The sequence below is a fragment of the Bos grunniens genome, chromosome 3, assembly GCF_055505025.1.
Source record: "Bos grunniens cultivar Pamir isolate PY7600 chromosome 3, Bosgru_T2T1.0, whole genome shotgun sequence".
Taxonomy (NCBI): Eukaryota; Metazoa; Chordata; class Mammalia; order Artiodactyla; family Bovidae; genus Bos; species Bos grunniens.
Window position 1 is genome coordinate 20,311,580 of NC_141167.1, and position 18,919 is coordinate 20,330,498.

The window sequence follows — 18,919 nt, forward strand, 5'->3', positions numbered from 1 at the left end:
CACAGCCACTTGCTCTGCTCTGAAGCAGGATTTGATTCTACCTTGGCCAAAAAAGACAGGGAAAAGCTAAGCTTGTGTGGTGAAGAAAAGCCTCTATCCTACCTCATGGGAAAACATTCACATACTTTTGTCAGTTTCACACAGATTAATCTAGTTTTCATTTTGTCTTTCCCATCCACTGGGTGGTTTTATTTTGTTTTAAGACAAGGAGAACTGCCAAAAAGAAAAACCCCAGGGCTTACTTCTGTAGGATGGATCCCTTAATGATCAGCTCCTCATCCAAGTCTGCTTCATTAGCCATGAAGAGCAGCCTCTTGCCTGTGCTGTCCACTCCAACGAAGTCACGCTGCTCCACTGAATCACACACAAAAAGGAAAATCAAACAAAGCCATTGGCCATGCCTGTGTGACTAAGTCAGGGGACAGGGCACCTGCTCACAATGCTTTTGGAACCAAATACAGGAGTGAGTATTATTTAACACATACTCATCACAGTGTTTAAAACATGGGCAGTCACAATTTTTTTGTATTGCTCTAGAGGATATAATTAGGTTAGCTGGTAAACTTGAATAAAGTCTGCAGACTAAAGTATTATGCCAATGTAATTTCCTGTCTTAGGAGATTGTCCTTTTGGGGTGAGGAGTATGGGGGAAAGACACACATTGATGTGCTAAAGGCAAAGGGAATCATATCTGTAATTTATTCTCATAAATCAGAAAAATAATGATTATATAATATATTGTTTATCATCAGGTATATTGAATACATAAGAGGGAAAGAGGGAGAATACTAGAGCAAATGGTAATTGGGGAATCTGGGTAAAGGATATATGCAATCTCTGTACTACCCCTATAACCTATAAATGTGAAATTATATATAAAAAATGAAAAGTTAATGAGATGATGGATATTTTAATTAGTTTGTGGTAATCATTTTATAATGTTTACATATATCAAAACATTATGCTGTTTATCTTAAATATATAATTTTTATTTGTTAAAAATAATAAGTAAATATAAAATATGAAAAGTTAAAGAAAAAGAGGGGCAATCAAGATACTGCTTAGCCAAATTAAGTGGATGAATCTCAAGTTCACTGCATGGAACAGAAGGAAAGTACAACTGCTTCTCTGTAAATAATAACCTAGGTCTGCTCACTGTGTAAATAAATGGGAATAGTGTTTAAGGACATCCACATTTAGCCAACAGTAACTATATGTGTATTATGTACTAGATTCTATGCTGTGGATGGGAGCAATGAAAGAAAATAAGGCACATATTTACTAGATGAGGAGAGTTCTCTGGCAGACAGTGATCTTATAGGCTGCCATATTATTGCTGTCTTCTGTGTCATATTTCTTTCCCCCAACAAGATTACAAATTCTAAAAAGGCAGATTTATGATTCCTTTAGATCTTCCACAACATCTAGTACAATGTTGAACACTTAATAAAATCTGCCAGTAACATCCGTTCAGTATCTGTTTATAGCTTACAAAAGCATTTTCACATAAAGACAGCATAGTGTAATGATTAAGAAGAGAGCTTCTGAAGTTAGACTACTTGGGTATGAATTCCACATACTAGCTGTACATCTTTGAGCAAAATACTAAACTTCTATTCCTCAATTTCATCTGTAAGAAAGAAATATTAGTGCCGACACCTACCTCACAGGATTGTTAGGAGAACTAAATGAATTAATAGTTATCTGTAAAACTGTATTTAGTGCTTTTAACCAGAACATCAAATAAAATGTTTAAGTTTAAAAAATTAAACAAAAAACACACTCTCATTTGATCTTTACAACAATCAAAGCAATGATTTAATACCTCTTTGAAAGAGAAAAACTAAAAGTTGAGTTCTAGGAAAAATGGCCATCTCTAAAGATGAACTTGTCTACCTCCTATTGACAGACAATGGCCACTATATAACCTAATATGCTTCCCTGTTGGCTGCAGCTGCCTATACCTAAAACCAAATGTTTCACTCAAGTGTACAATGTGTTTAGTTCAGGTTCTTGAAAGCATTCATTCTTTCAAATGTTTTTGGTTAGCTCACATGCAGTGTTTTAATCTGAATAGGGAGAAACTGTCATAAAAAATTACACTTTTCTTTTTGTTACCAAGATAAGTGAACTCCAAAGAAGGAAGGATAAATAATGCCAATATGCTGCTATCAAAAGTCTACAAGCAGTAAATGCTAGAAAGGGTGTGGAGAAAAGGGAACCCTCTTACACTGTTGGTGGGAATGCAAATCTAGTAGAGCCACTGTGGAGAACAGCGTGGAGGTTCCTTAAAAAAATGGAAATAGAACTGCCACCCAGCAATCCCACTCCTGGAAATACACACCGACAAAACCAGAACTGAAAGAGACATGTGTACCCCAACATTCATCACAGCACTGTTTATGATAGCTAGGACATCCTAGATGCAACCTAGATGTCCACTGGCAGATGAATGGATAAGAAAGCTGTGGTACCTATACACAATGGAGTATTACTCAGCTATTAAAAAGAATACATTTGAGTCAGTTCTAATGAGGTAGATGAAACTGGAGCCTATTACACAGAGTGAAGTAAGTCAGAAAGAAAAATACCAATACAGTATATTAACACATATATATGGAATTTAGAAAGATGGTAATGATGACCCTATATGCAAGACAACAAAAGAGACACAAATATAAAGAACAGACTTTTGGACTCTGTGGGAGAAGGCAAGGTTGGGATGATTTTAGAGAATAGCACTGAAACATGTACATTATCATATCTGAAATAGATGACCAGTCCAAGTACAATGCATGAAACAGGGTACTCAAAGCCGGTGTACTGGGACAACCCAGAGAGATGGGATGGGGAGGAAGGTGGGGGGTGGGGTTTGGGATACGTGGACACGTACACCTGTGGCTGATTCATGTCAATGTATGGCAAAAACCACCACAATATGGTAAAGTAATTAGCCTCCAATTAAAATAAATAAATTAATTTTAAAAATTAAAAAAAAAAAAGAATGCCAATATGAAATTTACAGAGAATTTCAACTGAAGCTATATTTTACAGAGAATTTCAAATGCCTCAAAGCAACTGTGACATATATCAATTCATCCATTACATGGAAACTTGAGAATATAACAAAGTCTGCAAAGGTCTGATTACAAGCCAACATTTTAAAAAGAAATAACACAGAGATGTTATTTTTGGATATATTTGGAGTGCTTACCCTATCCAACTCCTCTGGCCCACAGAAACCTTGAATTACTCAATGTCCTGGGAGCAATAATTTCCAACAAATCAATTTTTCAGCTATGTTGCACTTCAGTCACATTTCCCTCACTCTCAGGCCCCCCTCCTTCTATTGGCTTCTTTGTAGCTACCATAGTAACTAGGACCTCAGAATATGATACAAATTATAGAAACTTGGACAGGTTTCTTTCTGTTCTGCATTAACAAAGTGAATTCCACCTGGGAAGCAGAGCAAGAACATCCTAAGATTGTCCATCCTAAGAGAAAGTTTACACAAATAAGGTTAAGAAGGCAGGTAAAACTATGAACTCCCATCTTAAAAAATTGTCATAACCATATCCATATATTTTTCCAGTTGTTTTTTCCTTCTGTTTCCTCTTTAGTCATTTACTTATCCATTCATTCATTCAACTAAGAAATATATCTGTGCACCACCCTGTGACAGGTCATATGTTTGGGGTGGGGAATTTCATCTCATTTTATGAGGCCAGTATGATTCTGATGCTAAAACCAGACAAAGATATGAGAAAGGAAGATTACAGGCAAATTCACTCATTATATAAATATATGAATCCTGAATAAAATATTAGCAAATAAAAAGTAACAGTGTATATTGTAGATTTAAAAGGGTTACAGATTTGTTGTAGCTCTTCCCATCAAGAAATAGAGCCTAGAATGTAAAATGGTAGCCACTGTGGAAAACAGCATGGTGGTTCCTTAAAAAATTAAAAATAGAATTACAATATGATCTAGCAATTCCACTTCTGGGTATATACCCGAAGGAATGAAAGTAAGGTCTTAAAGAGATATTTGTATACCCATGTTCATAGCAGCATTACTCAAAATAGTTAAAATGTAGAAGCAACCCAAATGTCCATCTGTGAACTAAGCAGATAAGCAAAATGTGGTATATACACATAAGAGAATATTATTCAGCTTAAAAAGGAAGGAAATCCTAAAATATGTTACCACATAGATATACTTTGAGGACACTGTACTAAGTCAAAAAAAGACAGTGACAAAAAGACAAATACTATATAAGTCTATTTATATATGGTACTTAAATTAAGGTAGCCAAAATCATACAGACAGAAAGCAGATGGCATTTGCCATGGGCTAGGAGGAGGGAGAAAATGGGGATTTATATTTAATGGCTATGAAGTTTCAGTTTTATAAGATGAGAAGAATTATGGAGAAGGGTAGAGGCGATGCTGCTCCACATTATAAATATATTTAATGCCACTAAACTACATTTTATGTTACATGTTTTTTACCAAAGCAAAAAAGTGTGAGGAAAAAAGAGTGCTGACCAGAAGGGAAAAAAAAATTAATAAGGTTAGCTCCCCATCCTTTATATCTAGGTTGGTCTAGTGACTAACTTTGACTAACAAGAGTTTGGAGAAAGTAACACAATGTAAGTTCTGATTTTTGGCCTCAAGAGATTGTGTAGCTTCTGTTATTTTCTTAGAACCTGCTGCTGCTGCCATGTGAGCAAGCCTGGGCTAGCCTCCTGTGTAAGAGACTAAATGAAAAAAGAAAGGGACTTCCCTGGTGGTCCAGTGGCTAAGACTTCACATTTCCAATGCAGGGGGGCCTGGGTTCAATCCTGGTCAGAAAATTAAATCCCATATGCTGCAACTATGAGTTCACATGCCACAACTAAGACTTGACACAACTAGATAAATAAATAATTTTTTTTTTTTTCTTTAAAGAAAGAAACGTGGCTGTCCCAGCTAAAGCCCTAGACATATTAGTGGGTTCAGCTTTGGCAGGCAGGCTCAAAGAATTATAACAGCTTCCTAGCATTCATACCCTTCTGTATCCTCTCCCATTGAATATGGGCTGGCCTAGCTACTTGCTTCTATCCAGCAAGGGGAAAAAGTAATGAGATATTATATTTGTGATTAGGTTACATAAATTCATAACTTATGCTTTGCTAGAAGATTCTCACCTTGGAGAAAAGGTCCATTTAACAAATGGAGCAAGGAGGAAGGGACATCTACATGGGAAAAAAAAAAAGCCAACCTCATACCATATACAAAAGACAAATCTGTTTGGATCAAGGAATTATGTGTCAAGCATAAAACTTAAAAATTCTTAATAGAAAATCTAAGTTAACACTGTTCAGAACTTGCAGTACGGAGTTCTTCAGCAAGACATAAAAAAGAATGAAAATTTGCCATTTGTAACAACATGTAGGGACCTGGAGGGTATTATGCTTACTTAATGAAATAAGTCAGATGAGAAAGACACACACAGTATGTTATCACTTATATGTGAAATTTTAAAAATAAAGAGAAACAGACTCACAGATATAGACAACACTAGTGGTTACCAGTGGGGAGAATGAAGATGGAGGCATAAGAGAGGTAGGGTATTAACAGGTACAAACAACCATGTATAAAATAAATAAGCTAAAAAAAATAGATTGTATAGCACAGGGAATGTAGTCAGTATTTTATAATAACTATAAATGGAATATAATCTTTAGAAACTGAATCACTATGATGTACACCTGAAACTTAGATAATATACTTTAATAAAAAAAAAAAAACAGGCAAACAAAACAGAGAATTGGAGTTTAAGAGGACATTAAACATGTATGAATAAAAGTTCACTTAATTTTTTTTAAAAAAAAAGGAGATTAATTTGAGAAAAAAATGTCAGAACTGAGGACTTGAATTTTCAGACTGAAAAAGCCCAAGAGATCATCCAACACAAGAGATGTCATTCAACACAAGAGATGACGATTAAACACTAAGGCATATCAATGTGAAATTTTAGAAGTTTGGAAATAATAAGACTCTATAAGTTTCTAGAAAGGGAAAAAAAAGTTTCATACAAAGACTCAAGAATCACTATGCCATTGGACTTCACAGAAAAGCTAGAATATAGTGAAATAATACCTTCAAAATTTTGAGGGGTCAGGATTTCCATGAGAATTTTATATCCAGCCAAAATATCCAATAAGTATTAGAGCAGAATAAAGATGTACAAAAGCTCACAAAATTTATTTTTCACAAACCCCATCTTAGGAGGCTACCAGAGGATATATTTTTATACACACACACACAAAGGTACATTAGCTAAGAAAGAGGAAAATATGAGGCTCAAGATATGAGAATGAAGGGTGAACCTAAAAAGACAGTTCTATAGCAGAGCAACTAATCCAGAATCTAGGAGAGAGATCTTCAAGAATTTGAAATTCTGGGAATACTTAAACTGTTGGAAAGTAATTAGAGGAGGAAATTCACACAACTGGGATTAAGGCTGAATTGGTAATAAATACATAGAAAATTAGGCAAATGAAAAAAACAGGACAAATTATAGGAAAATAAAGAGAAAAATAACAACATACTACAAGGTTCTGCTGTGAATATCATTTGTAAGTTCATAGTAATGTAAACATATATTCAGTTAATCAACACTACAATATAAGCCACTATATTAGGAAGCTGAGGAGACTGGAAATTTGCAAGCCTTGTGTGTAGGGGGAGAGGGTGTGGTAAAACAGAACTAAATCTTTAAGTTTCACAGTAGAAAGTAAGTAGATAATTCCTAAAACTAAAAACATCAAGACACAGCAAACAAAAGCATGTCATTTGAGATGTGGGATTAAATGTGAAAAAAAATTGGCTAAAAATGTTAAGTGGCTGCCTCCTAGTATGGTGAGGATAAACAGGATGGGGGTTGCTACTTATTATAATATACCATGAAAAATTACAGTACTTTTAAAATTATGGGCATATAAAACACTGATAAAAAATTAAAATTAAATAAAAAAAAAAGAAAGAAATGAACTAGAAAGTCCAGGCTGTGGAGTTAGAAGCCATGAGTTCAAATTCTGATTCTATCACTTAGCACTGATGTGACTTTTGAACAACTATCCACAAAGTGTTATTAGGCCATAGATGGATTATACAAGTTGGGAAAGTAACAAAACTACCTAGCCCCATTAATTTTATCTTGTGAACAAATCTTGATTATTTATGTTTCTCATATAGGGCTTAGTATAGATTTCATATATAATATGTCCTAAATTCAATGACTACATCAACATTTAATGTATTTGTTAGTCAGGGATCTGATTTCATACCAGCTACCCCTTCTGTACCTAAGTAAATCACTCGCCTCCTCCTTTTCAAATATTATGCCTTGAAACACATTTCCCTGTAACTGAAACATTAAATTGCCCCCTGTATTTTGTACATGTTCCTGCTATTGTACCTGTCACACCATGACATACAATTTCTACTATATTTGAACTTATTTCTCTACACTGATTCCTTAATCATAAGAATTTCAGTTTTGAGTATACAGGGGTTTCAATCACTTCTGTTGGACATGATTAGGGGGAAAAAAGGGTTGGGGCAGAAAGAATGAGATTGAGAAGAGAAAAAAAGATAAATCAGATGCCTAAACAGGAGTAGAAGTTTGCTTGTTGAAGTAGAGCTTTGAGAGAAATAAAGGAAGCTGAAGCAAAAGAAATACAGACTCAGAACTGCCTGCCAACATGTGTTAATATAGAGGGAGCTAAGCTGACTGAGAGGTGACAACCAAGTGACAGCTTTCATTTGTGAGATTCTGAAGCACCCTGATATATATTGATCTTGTTTGGACCCAGGTAAAGAACCTGCCTGCCAATGCAGGAGACATAAAAGACAAGGGTTCAATCCCTGGGTCAGAAAGATCCCCTGGAGAAAGGCATGGCAACCCATTCCAGTATTCTTGCCTGGAAAATCCCTTGGACAGAGGATCCTGGCAGGCTACAGTCCATGGGGTTGCAAACATCTGAATACGACTGAAATGACTTAACACAGTCTGGACCAAAGCTATCCATTATTCTGAGAACTAGGAAAGAGTTTGAGAAATACTACAGTGAACTGGGTAAGTTAAATAACAGTTTCCTACAACATTTTCCATTTCAAACATTCCAAGAGACACAGGAACTGTAGAGATAATAGTCAATAATTTGTATCATAAAACCATAATTTTAATAGCATTAAACAGTTGAACAGAGGAATGCCCTGGAAAAAAAGCCTCTTAGTAAACATGTTATCTGTGATGAAGCAAAATAAATACAATATGTTTTCACTGAAATTGAGAGAGAAGGAAACCTTGAATTTTCTAAGCAAGGATGGTGAATGGAAATCTTTATACAACTGGTTGGTTGAATTCATATTGTGAAACCCGGATATAGATGACCAACTATGCTGTTTCAAGAAGTAGACTGCCTGATTTATAGACATCTCATTTAATTCTCACACAAAAATCCTCAAAGGATTCAGTCTCACTTTATAGATAATGAAAATGAAGTTCAGGTTAGTTAGATAATTTGTCCAAGACTGCACAGTTTTTGAGCACTGAAGCCCACTCAGTCTGAATTCCAGAACCTGTGCATTTAACAACCATACTACAGCAGCAGCTGTTTAATTTAAAAATCTTGGAAACATTTCTAAACACAAATTAATAGGCAATGGGAATTCCCTGGTGATCAAGTATTTAGGACTCTACGCTTCTTCTGCAGGGGCTTAGGTTCGATCCCTGGTCAGGGAACTACGATTAAACTAAAAAAAAAAAAAAAAAAGGCAATGTAGTGTCAGTATATTGTATATTGCTGAAACTCAGACTCTTATAATACGCATTCATGAACCCAACTACAGCTTAGACTCAAATTTTTAGGACTTAAACATCTAGGGCTTGAATATACTTCCTCTTACCTTGAGGGCAATAGAGATATCTTTATAGGCAGGCCCCTCAACCATTCTAGTAGTATCTACTGACTGGTCACCATGGGCCATAACTCAGCCAGATGTGGGGATAAACCAAACAAAACAGACATGACTCCTATTCTCATGGAGCTTATAGTTCAATAGAGGAGAGAGTAAGTACAAGAGTAGGGCTGCCATATGTAGGCAAATAGGGGTTGAATTAGAGGGTCAAGGAAGGCCTCTCTTAGCAGATAACTTGAAGTTAAGTTGGATTTAGAGTGCATGTGTTTCAGGTAAGGGGAGAGTATTTCTGGCAGAGAACATCACATGTAAAGGCTTGCAGTATGAATAATAAGCTCCAAAAATCCAAACATAAATTAATTTGATCCTGCCCTCCTCAGTATCTTTAGTTCCTAAAAATCTGAGAAGGAAGTGGCAACAGGAAGAAAGATGGCTCCTGAAACATCTAGCCATTAGCCATTCTCCCATAAGCCAGTAAGAACACTGTTTGGGAAACTTGGATCTAACGGATCCAGACTATTAAACAATATCTGAGAAAGAGAGGACCACTGGCTGTTCTGGCACATAAGAGCAGTCAAGAGGCAGACCAAACATACAATCTGAGATATTTATGATTCTTAAAAAAAAATGCTTATCATTGAAATGCATAGCATTCCATGGTAAGAATTTAAAACTTAGTCCTCAAATACAACAAAATATAGATACTTAGGGGTTCAAAATTTCATGTAAAGAATGAAAAAATCTAAAATACAAATCTGATTATGACATTCTCTTATTTAAAATTCCTCAAGTACATCCCTACTGTTTCAGGGATAAAGTTCAAACTCATTAGTCTAATCCCTGTATTCTCTCCAGTACCATTTCCAGCTTCCCTGCCCTCCGTACTCAGAATCTAACCATATAGCAAGTTACCAGTGAACATCATACTTTTTCAAAAACAGAAGAGCCACCTTAAAGAAAACTTCCAATAACCATGTTGTTACGATTTAAGCATCAATTTTTAAATGGACAAATAGTTAATTTAAAATAAAATTATGAAAAGCTACTCATCTATAATGATAATTAAGACATAAAAGCTAATATACAATGTACAAAAAAGTTATAATACCAAGAAGAGTAACTATAGTAAGGTATTTGATTTTTTTACATTGTTATAAGCAGATTTTTTTAGATTGTTATAATAAGATTTTCAAAAAAGAAAACAATAATATTTGTAAAATATACATATGTTGATAAAGTCTGACAATACACTTGCTTCTATCTAGTAGGTAGAAAAGGATGAATACAAGGAATTGTAAGCAAACCAGAGCTCACAAAAGTAGAAATCACGTCAAGAACCAAAGGACTGATCCACGTGGGAAGTATACATAATAACAAGGTACAAAGAGGATTCAACAATTAATCTGTATCAGTGATTGCTTTAATACAAAAAGTACCTAGAAAGAAGTTTCAATGCTATAGTTCAAAATAATAAATTAACCAAATGTTCTGAAAAAGAGAGCTAAAAGTATAAACTACATTACTAAAATCCTATGAATGAACATTCTAGGTGGCTCTATTAATAATAATCAGATACTAATAAACCATACATAGCTTCTAATAATTGTAACAGACCATGTCAATATATAATTACAGGACAATGGGTTATATAATGCTGGCTAAGAAAAATCTAAAGGACACATCATTCCAGTGGGAAAAAGCATATTATAGGAAAAACTAAAACCTATATTAAAAAGTATGATCTCACAAAGTGTTTTGGTCATAAGTTCAGTTATTAAAAGTAGCCCAGTCATAATATGAATGACTCAGCTGAAATACTCTGGGAAAAGCAGTCATGAACTATGCCTTAACTAAAAATCAACAATAAACCAAAAGCCCAAATTCTATAACCCTGGCTGGAGTAGAGTATTATTCCTTTTCTTTTGGATCTGGTAAGATTACTATAACTCTCTGAAAATTAAAAAAATAACCCACTACTGGAATCCGGGGAAATATCAAGATATTTTGTCATCCCAAGACAAAACATGGTTAATGACTGTTTTGTTTACTGGCTATTTAGGGTTCATGGTGGCTCAGCTGGTAAAGAATCCATCTGCAATGTGAGAGATGGTTCAATTCCTGGGTTGAAAGAACCCTTTGAGAAGGGAAAGGCTACCCACTCCAGTATTCTGGCCTGGAGAATTCCATGAACTGTATAGTCCATGGGGCTGCAAAGAGTCAGACACGACTGAGCAACTTTCAGGGTCACTGGAGTATTCAAAAGAATCAACCATTCTAGAGGTGCCGCGCGGAGACCCTCTGTACCTGTGCGAACATGGCGCTGTGCACGGTGCGGAGGTTGCTGGCCGCAGTCGGCAGCTTGCGCGCCATCTCGGCACCCAGCGGGCCCTGCTCGCCGCGGCCCTGGGGACTGCGGGCAGGTGCCGTCCGGGCGCTGCGCACCGGCCCTGCTCTGCTGTCGGTACGGAAATTCACAGAAAAACACGAATGGATAACAACAGAAAATGGTGTTGGAACAGTGGGAATCAGCAATTTTGCACAGGAAGCTTTGGGAGATGTTTACTGTAGTCTGCCTGAAGTTGGAACACAGTTGAACAAACAAGAGGAGTTTGGTGCTTTGGAAAGTGTGAAAGCTGCTAGTGAACTCTAGTCACCTCTATCAGGAGAAGTAACTGAAATTAATAAAGCTCTAGCAGAAAATCCAGGACTTGTCAACAAGTCTTGTTATGAAGATGGTTGGCTGATCAAGATGACATTCAGTAACCCTTTAGAACTAGATGAACTAATGAGTGAAGAAGCATATGAGAAATACATAAAATCTATTGAGGAGTGAAAATGGAACCCCTAAATAAACTACTTTGAAACAACTTTAAAAAAAAAGAATCAACCATTCTAAATGTGCAATAGTAATCTTAATTGCTTAAAGATATCTAACTTGTCATCGGATTTTAATTATGTTTTAAAAAGTGATTTTAAATTAATTTTTTTATTTCTTAGGTATATGCATTCAGTTACACAATGCAAACAGTTTTGAGTGCTCCTCTCTGTAGACAAAAGCCTCTTGGATAATACATAATCAATAGCTATAAGCTTCTTTAAATCAGGGACTGTGTCTTATTTGACTTTATGTCATCCACCCCTAGCACAGTGCCTGCAGCACAGTCAGTTTTCAATAAATATTTCTTTTTAAGTGAAAGCATGTATGATAATTATAAGAAGTTGACAAAGAAATAAATCAAATTCCACCCTCCTTACCTGCTTTTTTTTTCCCCTTTTGACCTGGAACTGGTTCTAAGCTTTCTTGACCTTTTCTCATTAACATGGCAAGCGATGCATCATGAGCTCTGAATAGGTCCACAACCTCATGTAAGGCAACATCTGTTATCAGATCACAGCTCAGGACCAGTACATCTGTCTGTCAAAGGAGAAGAGGAAAAGTCAGTATCACAAGGGACAAAGGATCACACAAAATCATCACAGGATAAACTCACAATGTCTCAGAAGCACACACAAACTGGACACTTGTCCTTAAACCTTTTTCACAGTGGTGGAGTAGGTAAACTAAATAGGTTGTTCTAGCTGAACTGTGTTGGGGGAGGGTCTGGAAATCCCACCTCCCCTTTGTGTGTGCCTTACTGCTGCTGTCCCTGAGGCACCTCTGGAATCCTGGGCTCTAAGGAAGAGAGTATGAAAACCATCACACTGTCTATTTCTGTGTATGGAGTTAATGATCTTAAAATTTTTATGTCTCTTTACAGTTTAAAAGGTGCTTTCACACAGTCTGATGATCCAATAAGATTGTGAAATACTTTATTTTAAAGCAGTCACTTTGCTATAATACTAGGAAATAAATAACAGGATGAATATATTATAATGTGCCCCTCTTTGGGAAAACAGTCAAGCTAATAAACCATTATACTACAACTTTAGGTATGTATAAAAGCATCCATTTAATCCTCATAACAATACAAATTCTGCTATTTTAAAAAATCTGAAAAACACTGGACTACATTATTTAGGTTAAAGAACAAAGTGAATATCTAGAGAAATTTTTGTAAGTGGCTGCAACTTTTCTAAAATTTTAATTTAAAATCAAGATTCTTGCTTTGGGGGAAAATAGACAATTTCAACTTACATTCTAGGAAAAAGAATCGCACTTGCTCAGAAAGTGAGACTCAACCATCAGAATGCCTTATCTTACTGCCTGTAATTTCTTATTCCAAATATAGAATCTGTACTAGGACCATCATTTCTTTTTCTACATAAAATTCATTATTTATAACCTAAACAATTCCTTTTGAAGGCTTCAGGTTTAAGAAGTTCAAATTTGGATTTTTTTTTTTTTTTTCCTACTCTTCTACTTATTAAGGCTCTCCTAGTTCTTTCTGGATCTTAACTGAGCTTAAAAAAAAAAAAAAAAGTTCCTATAAACATCTTCTTTTTAGGAAAAAAAATTCCTAAGCCTGCAACTCACTATCCAGGAACCGTCAAACATTAACAAATCAGCCCACATACATGCAAGCTAAGGAAGAAATGGCCTGCAGAATCCCACTTCTTGTTAACAGTACTTAGAAAGGCAGGAAGCATGGGCCATTACTAAAGACATGTCACTAGAGCCGCAGAGAAGTTACCCCATTTCATTACAATAAAAATGACAGTTTGTTGAAGAAAAAAAATCCTTTCTATTTTCCTAAGTTTCTCTAATAAGATGACTGGTTTCTGCAAGCTGACTGTTCCACAATAAATTATTAACTGTACTCCAAAGTGAAGAAAACGACCCCAATGCAGATGCTTCTGAAGTGGTGACAATGCTGTCTTAGAAAATAAATGCTGTTATCATTCAATATCTGCAGAAAATAAATCTGTCAGCATAACGAATGCCAAACAAGTCCTGCATAATTGTGAGCAGTCTGCAGCCTCATTTTTCTCTCTGCTTTTAGATGACTTTTTGCTAAGCTGAATGCGAAATCCCCAAGGAGCACAAGAAACAGAGCCCTCCTCCTAGTGTCTGGTTGCCATCTGTTCTCAGTGTGAAATGAAAGGATTCAGTCTGAAAGGGCAGAACCTGGGATACAGATGGAGGTGCTATTCTGTCAGGCCCTCTTCCTGCCTGTTCCCAAAGAATGCACCACTCTCACTGAGACCAAACACATTCCTGTTCTCTTTGCAACTGCATTTCCAGAGGAAAAGTCTTTGCTGACTGATCAATGTACTTTGTTTCCAAGGCTAGAAATCCTGGAAGAAGAAACTAAAGTCTAAAAGGAAAATGAAATCATCCTTATATCTTTTTAATACTGTTTATTTTTGTTTAATAAAAGTTATAATTGTAAGAAAATAAATGACTATTGTTTTAATTTTTATTCTAAAAATGTAAAGGCCATTCTAGAAATGCAAATGTTCTTCTACTAACTGGAACCCACAGAGAGAAAGTGGAAAAACTCTTAAAAGAGCCAGAAGTATTTCTGATCACGTGTGACCACAAACCATGAATAAACATAGACTGTTTGGACTGTGAAGCAACTGTATATCTGAAATGCAATTAACTTGAAAGTTCCTGGGAGACATCAACCCTCAGTTGCCTTGTGTTCTTTTCTAACATCAGAGTATGCATCATCTGTAGAGACCAACTGGCATCTCCACAGACCTCCCTATTCACTATCCTAACAGTCCTCAGTAAGCTTTACCGAAGCCTGCTCCTGTAACGGAACAAGGGCAACGTCAAGGGTGAAAAGCACAGTTCTTAAAGGACAGTAAATGCGTGCATTTTTGACCAAGTGGAAACATACAAGGTCTTCAAGGGAAGGTAGAAGATAGCACTTTAGTGTTCAAGATACCCCAGAATTCAAACTTGAACTGCTGCCGATTAGTCTTGGCTAAAGCAAACAAATAGAGCTTAGAAAACCAATTACAAAGCCATGGCAAAGTCCAGAAATCTGTCATTATAAGAACATTTCAATCAAGCCAAAACCACTGAGTAAAACTAGAAGAAAAAAATAAAACCGGATGTATGTGTGTGTGGTGGTAATGGTAGGGTAGGAGGAGGGAAGAGCTACTGGGAATAGCCTCTTTTCTTTTCCTGGCAGCTGTTCCATGATAGATTGTTATAAGTAACACAATCTGGCAAACAATTTCCTACAGCAAGGAGAAAGAAAAACACACTTACTCCCCTGGGAAAAAACTGTCAGGGTAAGGTAACTACCATGCTTTTACCCACTCAGCACTTCCACAAACAATGACTATGACCCAAATCACCACCCAATACCCACCCCTGCCAATAAGGAACTAATGAATTCAGCTATTTGGTACGACTGTGAATTGTCACAATTTACATTTTTCTATGTGGTCCAATCTCAATCCAGTCTCCAAGAGTAGTTTGGTGCTTTAATAATTCAGTTCAGTTCACTCGCTCAGTCATGTCTGAGTCTTTGCAACCCCATGGACTGCAACATGCCAGGCTTCCTTGTTCATCACCACCTTTTGGAGCTTGCTCAAACATGTCCATCGAGTCCGGCGGTGCCATCCAACTATCTCATCTTCTGTCGCCCCCTTCTCCTCCTGCCTTCAATCTTTAATAATTACCCATGAATAGAAAGCTCAGAGATAAATCCACGCACTTATGGACACTTTATCTTTGACAAAGGAGGCAAGAATATACAATGGATTAAAGACAATGTCTTTAACAAGTGGTGCTGGGCAAACTGGTCAACCACTTGTAAAAGAATGAAACTAGAACACTTTCTAACACCACACACAAAAATAAACTCAAAATGGATTAAAGATCTAAACGTAAGACCAGAAACTATAAAACTCCTAGAGGAGAACATAGGCAAAACACTCTCTGACATAAATCACAGCAGGATCCTCTATGACCCACCTCCCAGAATATTGGAAATCAAAGCAAAAATAAACAAATGGGACCTAATTAAACTTAAAAGCTTCTGCACAACAAAGGAAACTATAAGCAAGGTGAAAAGACAACCTTCAGAATGGGAGAAAATAATAGCAAATGAAGCAACTGACAAACAACTAATCTTAAAAATATACAAGCAACTCCTACAGCTCAATTCCAGAAAATAAATGACCCAATCAAAAAATGGGCCAAAGAACTAAATAGACATTTCTCCAAAGAAGACATACAGATGGCTAACAAACACATGAAAAGATGCTCAACATCACTCATTATCAGAGAAATGCAAATCAAAACCACTATGAGGTACCATTTCACGCCAGTCAGAATGGCTGCGATCCAAAAGTCTACAAGCAATAAATGCTGGAGAGGGTGTGGAGAAAAGGGAACCCTCTTACACTGTTGGTGGGAATGCAAACTAGTACAGCCACTATGGAGAACAGTGTGGAGACTCCTTAAAAAACTGGAAATAGAACTGCCTTATGACCCAGCAATTCCACTACTGGGCATACACACTGAGGAAACCAGAAGGGAAAGAGACACGTGTACCCCAATGTTCATCGCAGCACTGTTTATAATAGCCAGGACATGGAAGCAACCTAGATGTCTATCAGCAGATGAATGGATAAGAAAGCTGTGGTACATATACACAATGGAGTATTACTTAGCCATTATAAAGAATACATTTGAATCAGTTCTAATGAGGTGGATGAAACTGGAGCCTATTATACAGAGTGAAGTAAGCCAGAAAGAAAAACACCAATACAGTATACTAATGCATATATATGGAATTTAGAAAGATGGTAACAATAACCCAACGAGACAGCAAAAGAGACACTGATGTATAGAACAGTCTTTTGGACTCTCTGGGAGAGGGAGAGGGTGGGATGATTTGGGAGAATGGCATTGAAACATGTATAGTATCATATATGAAACAAGTCGCCAGTCCAGGTTCGACGCACGATACTGGATGCTTGGGGCTAGTGCACTGGAACGATCCAGAGGGATGGTATGGGGAGGGAGGAGGGAGGAGGGTTCAGGATGGGGAACACGTGTATACCTGTGGCGGATTCATGTTGATATATGGCAAAACCAATACAATATTGTAAAGTTAAAAAATAAAAAATAATTATCCATGGCTAACTGGAAAGTTATGACCAACCTAGATAGCATATTCAAAAGCAGAGACATTACTTTATCTAGTCAAGGCTATGGTTTTTCCTGTGGTCATGTATGGATGTGAGAGTCGGACTGTGAAGAAGGCTGAGCGCCGAAGAATTGATGCTTTTGAACTGTGGTGTTGGAAAAGACTCTTGAGAGTCCCTTGGACCGCAAGGAGATCCAACCAGTCCATTCTGAAGGAGATCAGCCCTGGGACTTCTTTGGAAGGAATGATGCTAAAGCTGAAACTCCAGTGCCACCTCATGCGAAGAGTTGACTCATTGGAAAAGACTCTGATGCTGGGAGGGATTGGGGGCAGGAGGAGAAGGGGACGACAGAGGATGAGATGGCTGGATGGCATCACTGACTCGATGGACATGAATCTGAGTGAACTCCGGGAGTTGGTGATGGACAGGGAGGCCTGGCGTGCTGCGATTCATGGGGTCGCAAAGAGTCGGACACAACTGAGCGACTGATCTGATCTGATCTGACAGTCACCGTCTGCAGTGACTTTAGAGCCCAAGAAAATAAGAACTAGAGATTCTAATATTTTCCTCTGAGACTCTATCCTGCACACCCTCTGGCTCTGAGAACACTCTATTTTGGAGATCATCGCTCTACAGGATTAAGTTCAAATTCCTTAGCATGACATTAAGGGTCTTCAAAATGTGACTCCACCTACCTAATTAGCCAGCCTCTCTCCCACAATCCACCCTCCACATAGTTAATGTTAATCTGCTACAGTAAACTGCCAAGAATGCATTCCCAATTCTCTCTTTCCACCGCATCAAGATTCAGGTCTTACCATAGTTACTGGAAAACAAAGAGTCAATATATTGTCTCATCTAGAGATGAAGTCTTTTCTGATCCATTACTGACCTTAAATCACTAAGCTGTTTTTTTCTCCATCTAGACTTTGATCTTCATAAGGAGCTCTTATATCTTTGTATCCTCAGAATTCAATCTGCTATAGCAAACAAAAGCATCAGTAAATACTGGCAATCTTCTTGTTACCTCCTTCTCCTTGTTTAAACTGACTCAAAGATTAGAGCATCCAATTTTAGATGTTTAGAAACAGCATACTTTCTGACAGAGCTGACTGTCCTGTGTAGAACTTGTGACTATTTGGAGTTAAGGCAGGGATCACAGAGGTAACTTGGCAGCCTCCTGAAGCAATGAGGTAGGAGACGAATCTGCTGCTTCCAAAGAAAAGGCAGAGATGTCTGAAAGCAAAGAAATCAGATGCCATTGTCCTGGACAGCATGGCTAGAGGGTGATATGCCAGATTTATAATTTTAAAATGCAGGTTCAACATTTACAGTTATAATATTTTTAGCTCATTCACCTTTCTACAATAAGTTTTCCTCTTCAGGTTAAGAACAAACAGAAGAATTCTACTCATCTTTCCTATGTGAAGCTAAAAACTAACTGAGAATGTGTTAATTTCTGTTAAATGAGTTCTACATAAAAATGCTGATTACATCTCTTTCAGGATTTAGATATCTACAATTTAATTTTAATCTCCAAATGTACTGATATTAATAGAGAAATAACAAAGGCTTTTTATTCTCTCAAATCAAACTTTTACTTTGAAATAATTTATTATTCTGAATTTATAATAAATAACTTCATTCTTTTTCTTTGTGTCAGACACACATATGCCACAGGATAAATGTATCACTGCCCCATTTCAAGACCACAGAGTATGCTCTTACAATTACATTATGTATTTTCTGCCTGTAACTTGAATATTAATTTTACCCTGAAGTATATGACATAGAAATAGTGTCCAGTTTACTTAGAAACCTAAAAGTTTGGAAGAAGATCAGCAGAGGGTTATGAAAGAGGGGCATTTATAACAACATGAGAAACAAACAACTAT

The 18,919-nt window shown here is 36.7% G+C and overlaps 1 protein-coding gene and 1 pseudogene across 3 annotated transcripts in view; one reads left to right on the forward strand and one right to left on the reverse strand.

The window, feature by feature from the left end:
• The window catches only part of EIF2B3 (eukaryotic translation initiation factor 2B subunit gamma), a 113,375-nt gene that overhangs the window by 59,663 nt on the left and 34,793 nt on the right, over nucleotides 1-18,919 (reverse strand). For both annotated transcript variants that reach the window (XM_086385309.1, XM_086385299.1), the window contains 2 exons: nucleotides 12,225-12,384; nucleotides 243-354 (listed from right to left, as the gene is read on the reverse strand). In XM_086385309.1, coding sequence (XP_086241435.1) covers nucleotides 243-354; nucleotides 12,225-12,291 — 179 coding nt within the window. In that variant the 5' untranslated portion in view covers nucleotides 12,292-12,384. The remainder of the gene's footprint in view (nucleotides 1-242; nucleotides 355-12,224; nucleotides 12,385-18,919) is intronic.
• On the forward strand, nucleotides 8,766-11,849 carry LOC147375220 (glycine cleavage system H protein, mitochondrial pseudogene; annotated as a pseudogene). The gene has a single exon (XR_015158018.1). The product of XR_015158018.1 is annotated as a glycine cleavage system H protein, mitochondrial pseudogene (transcript).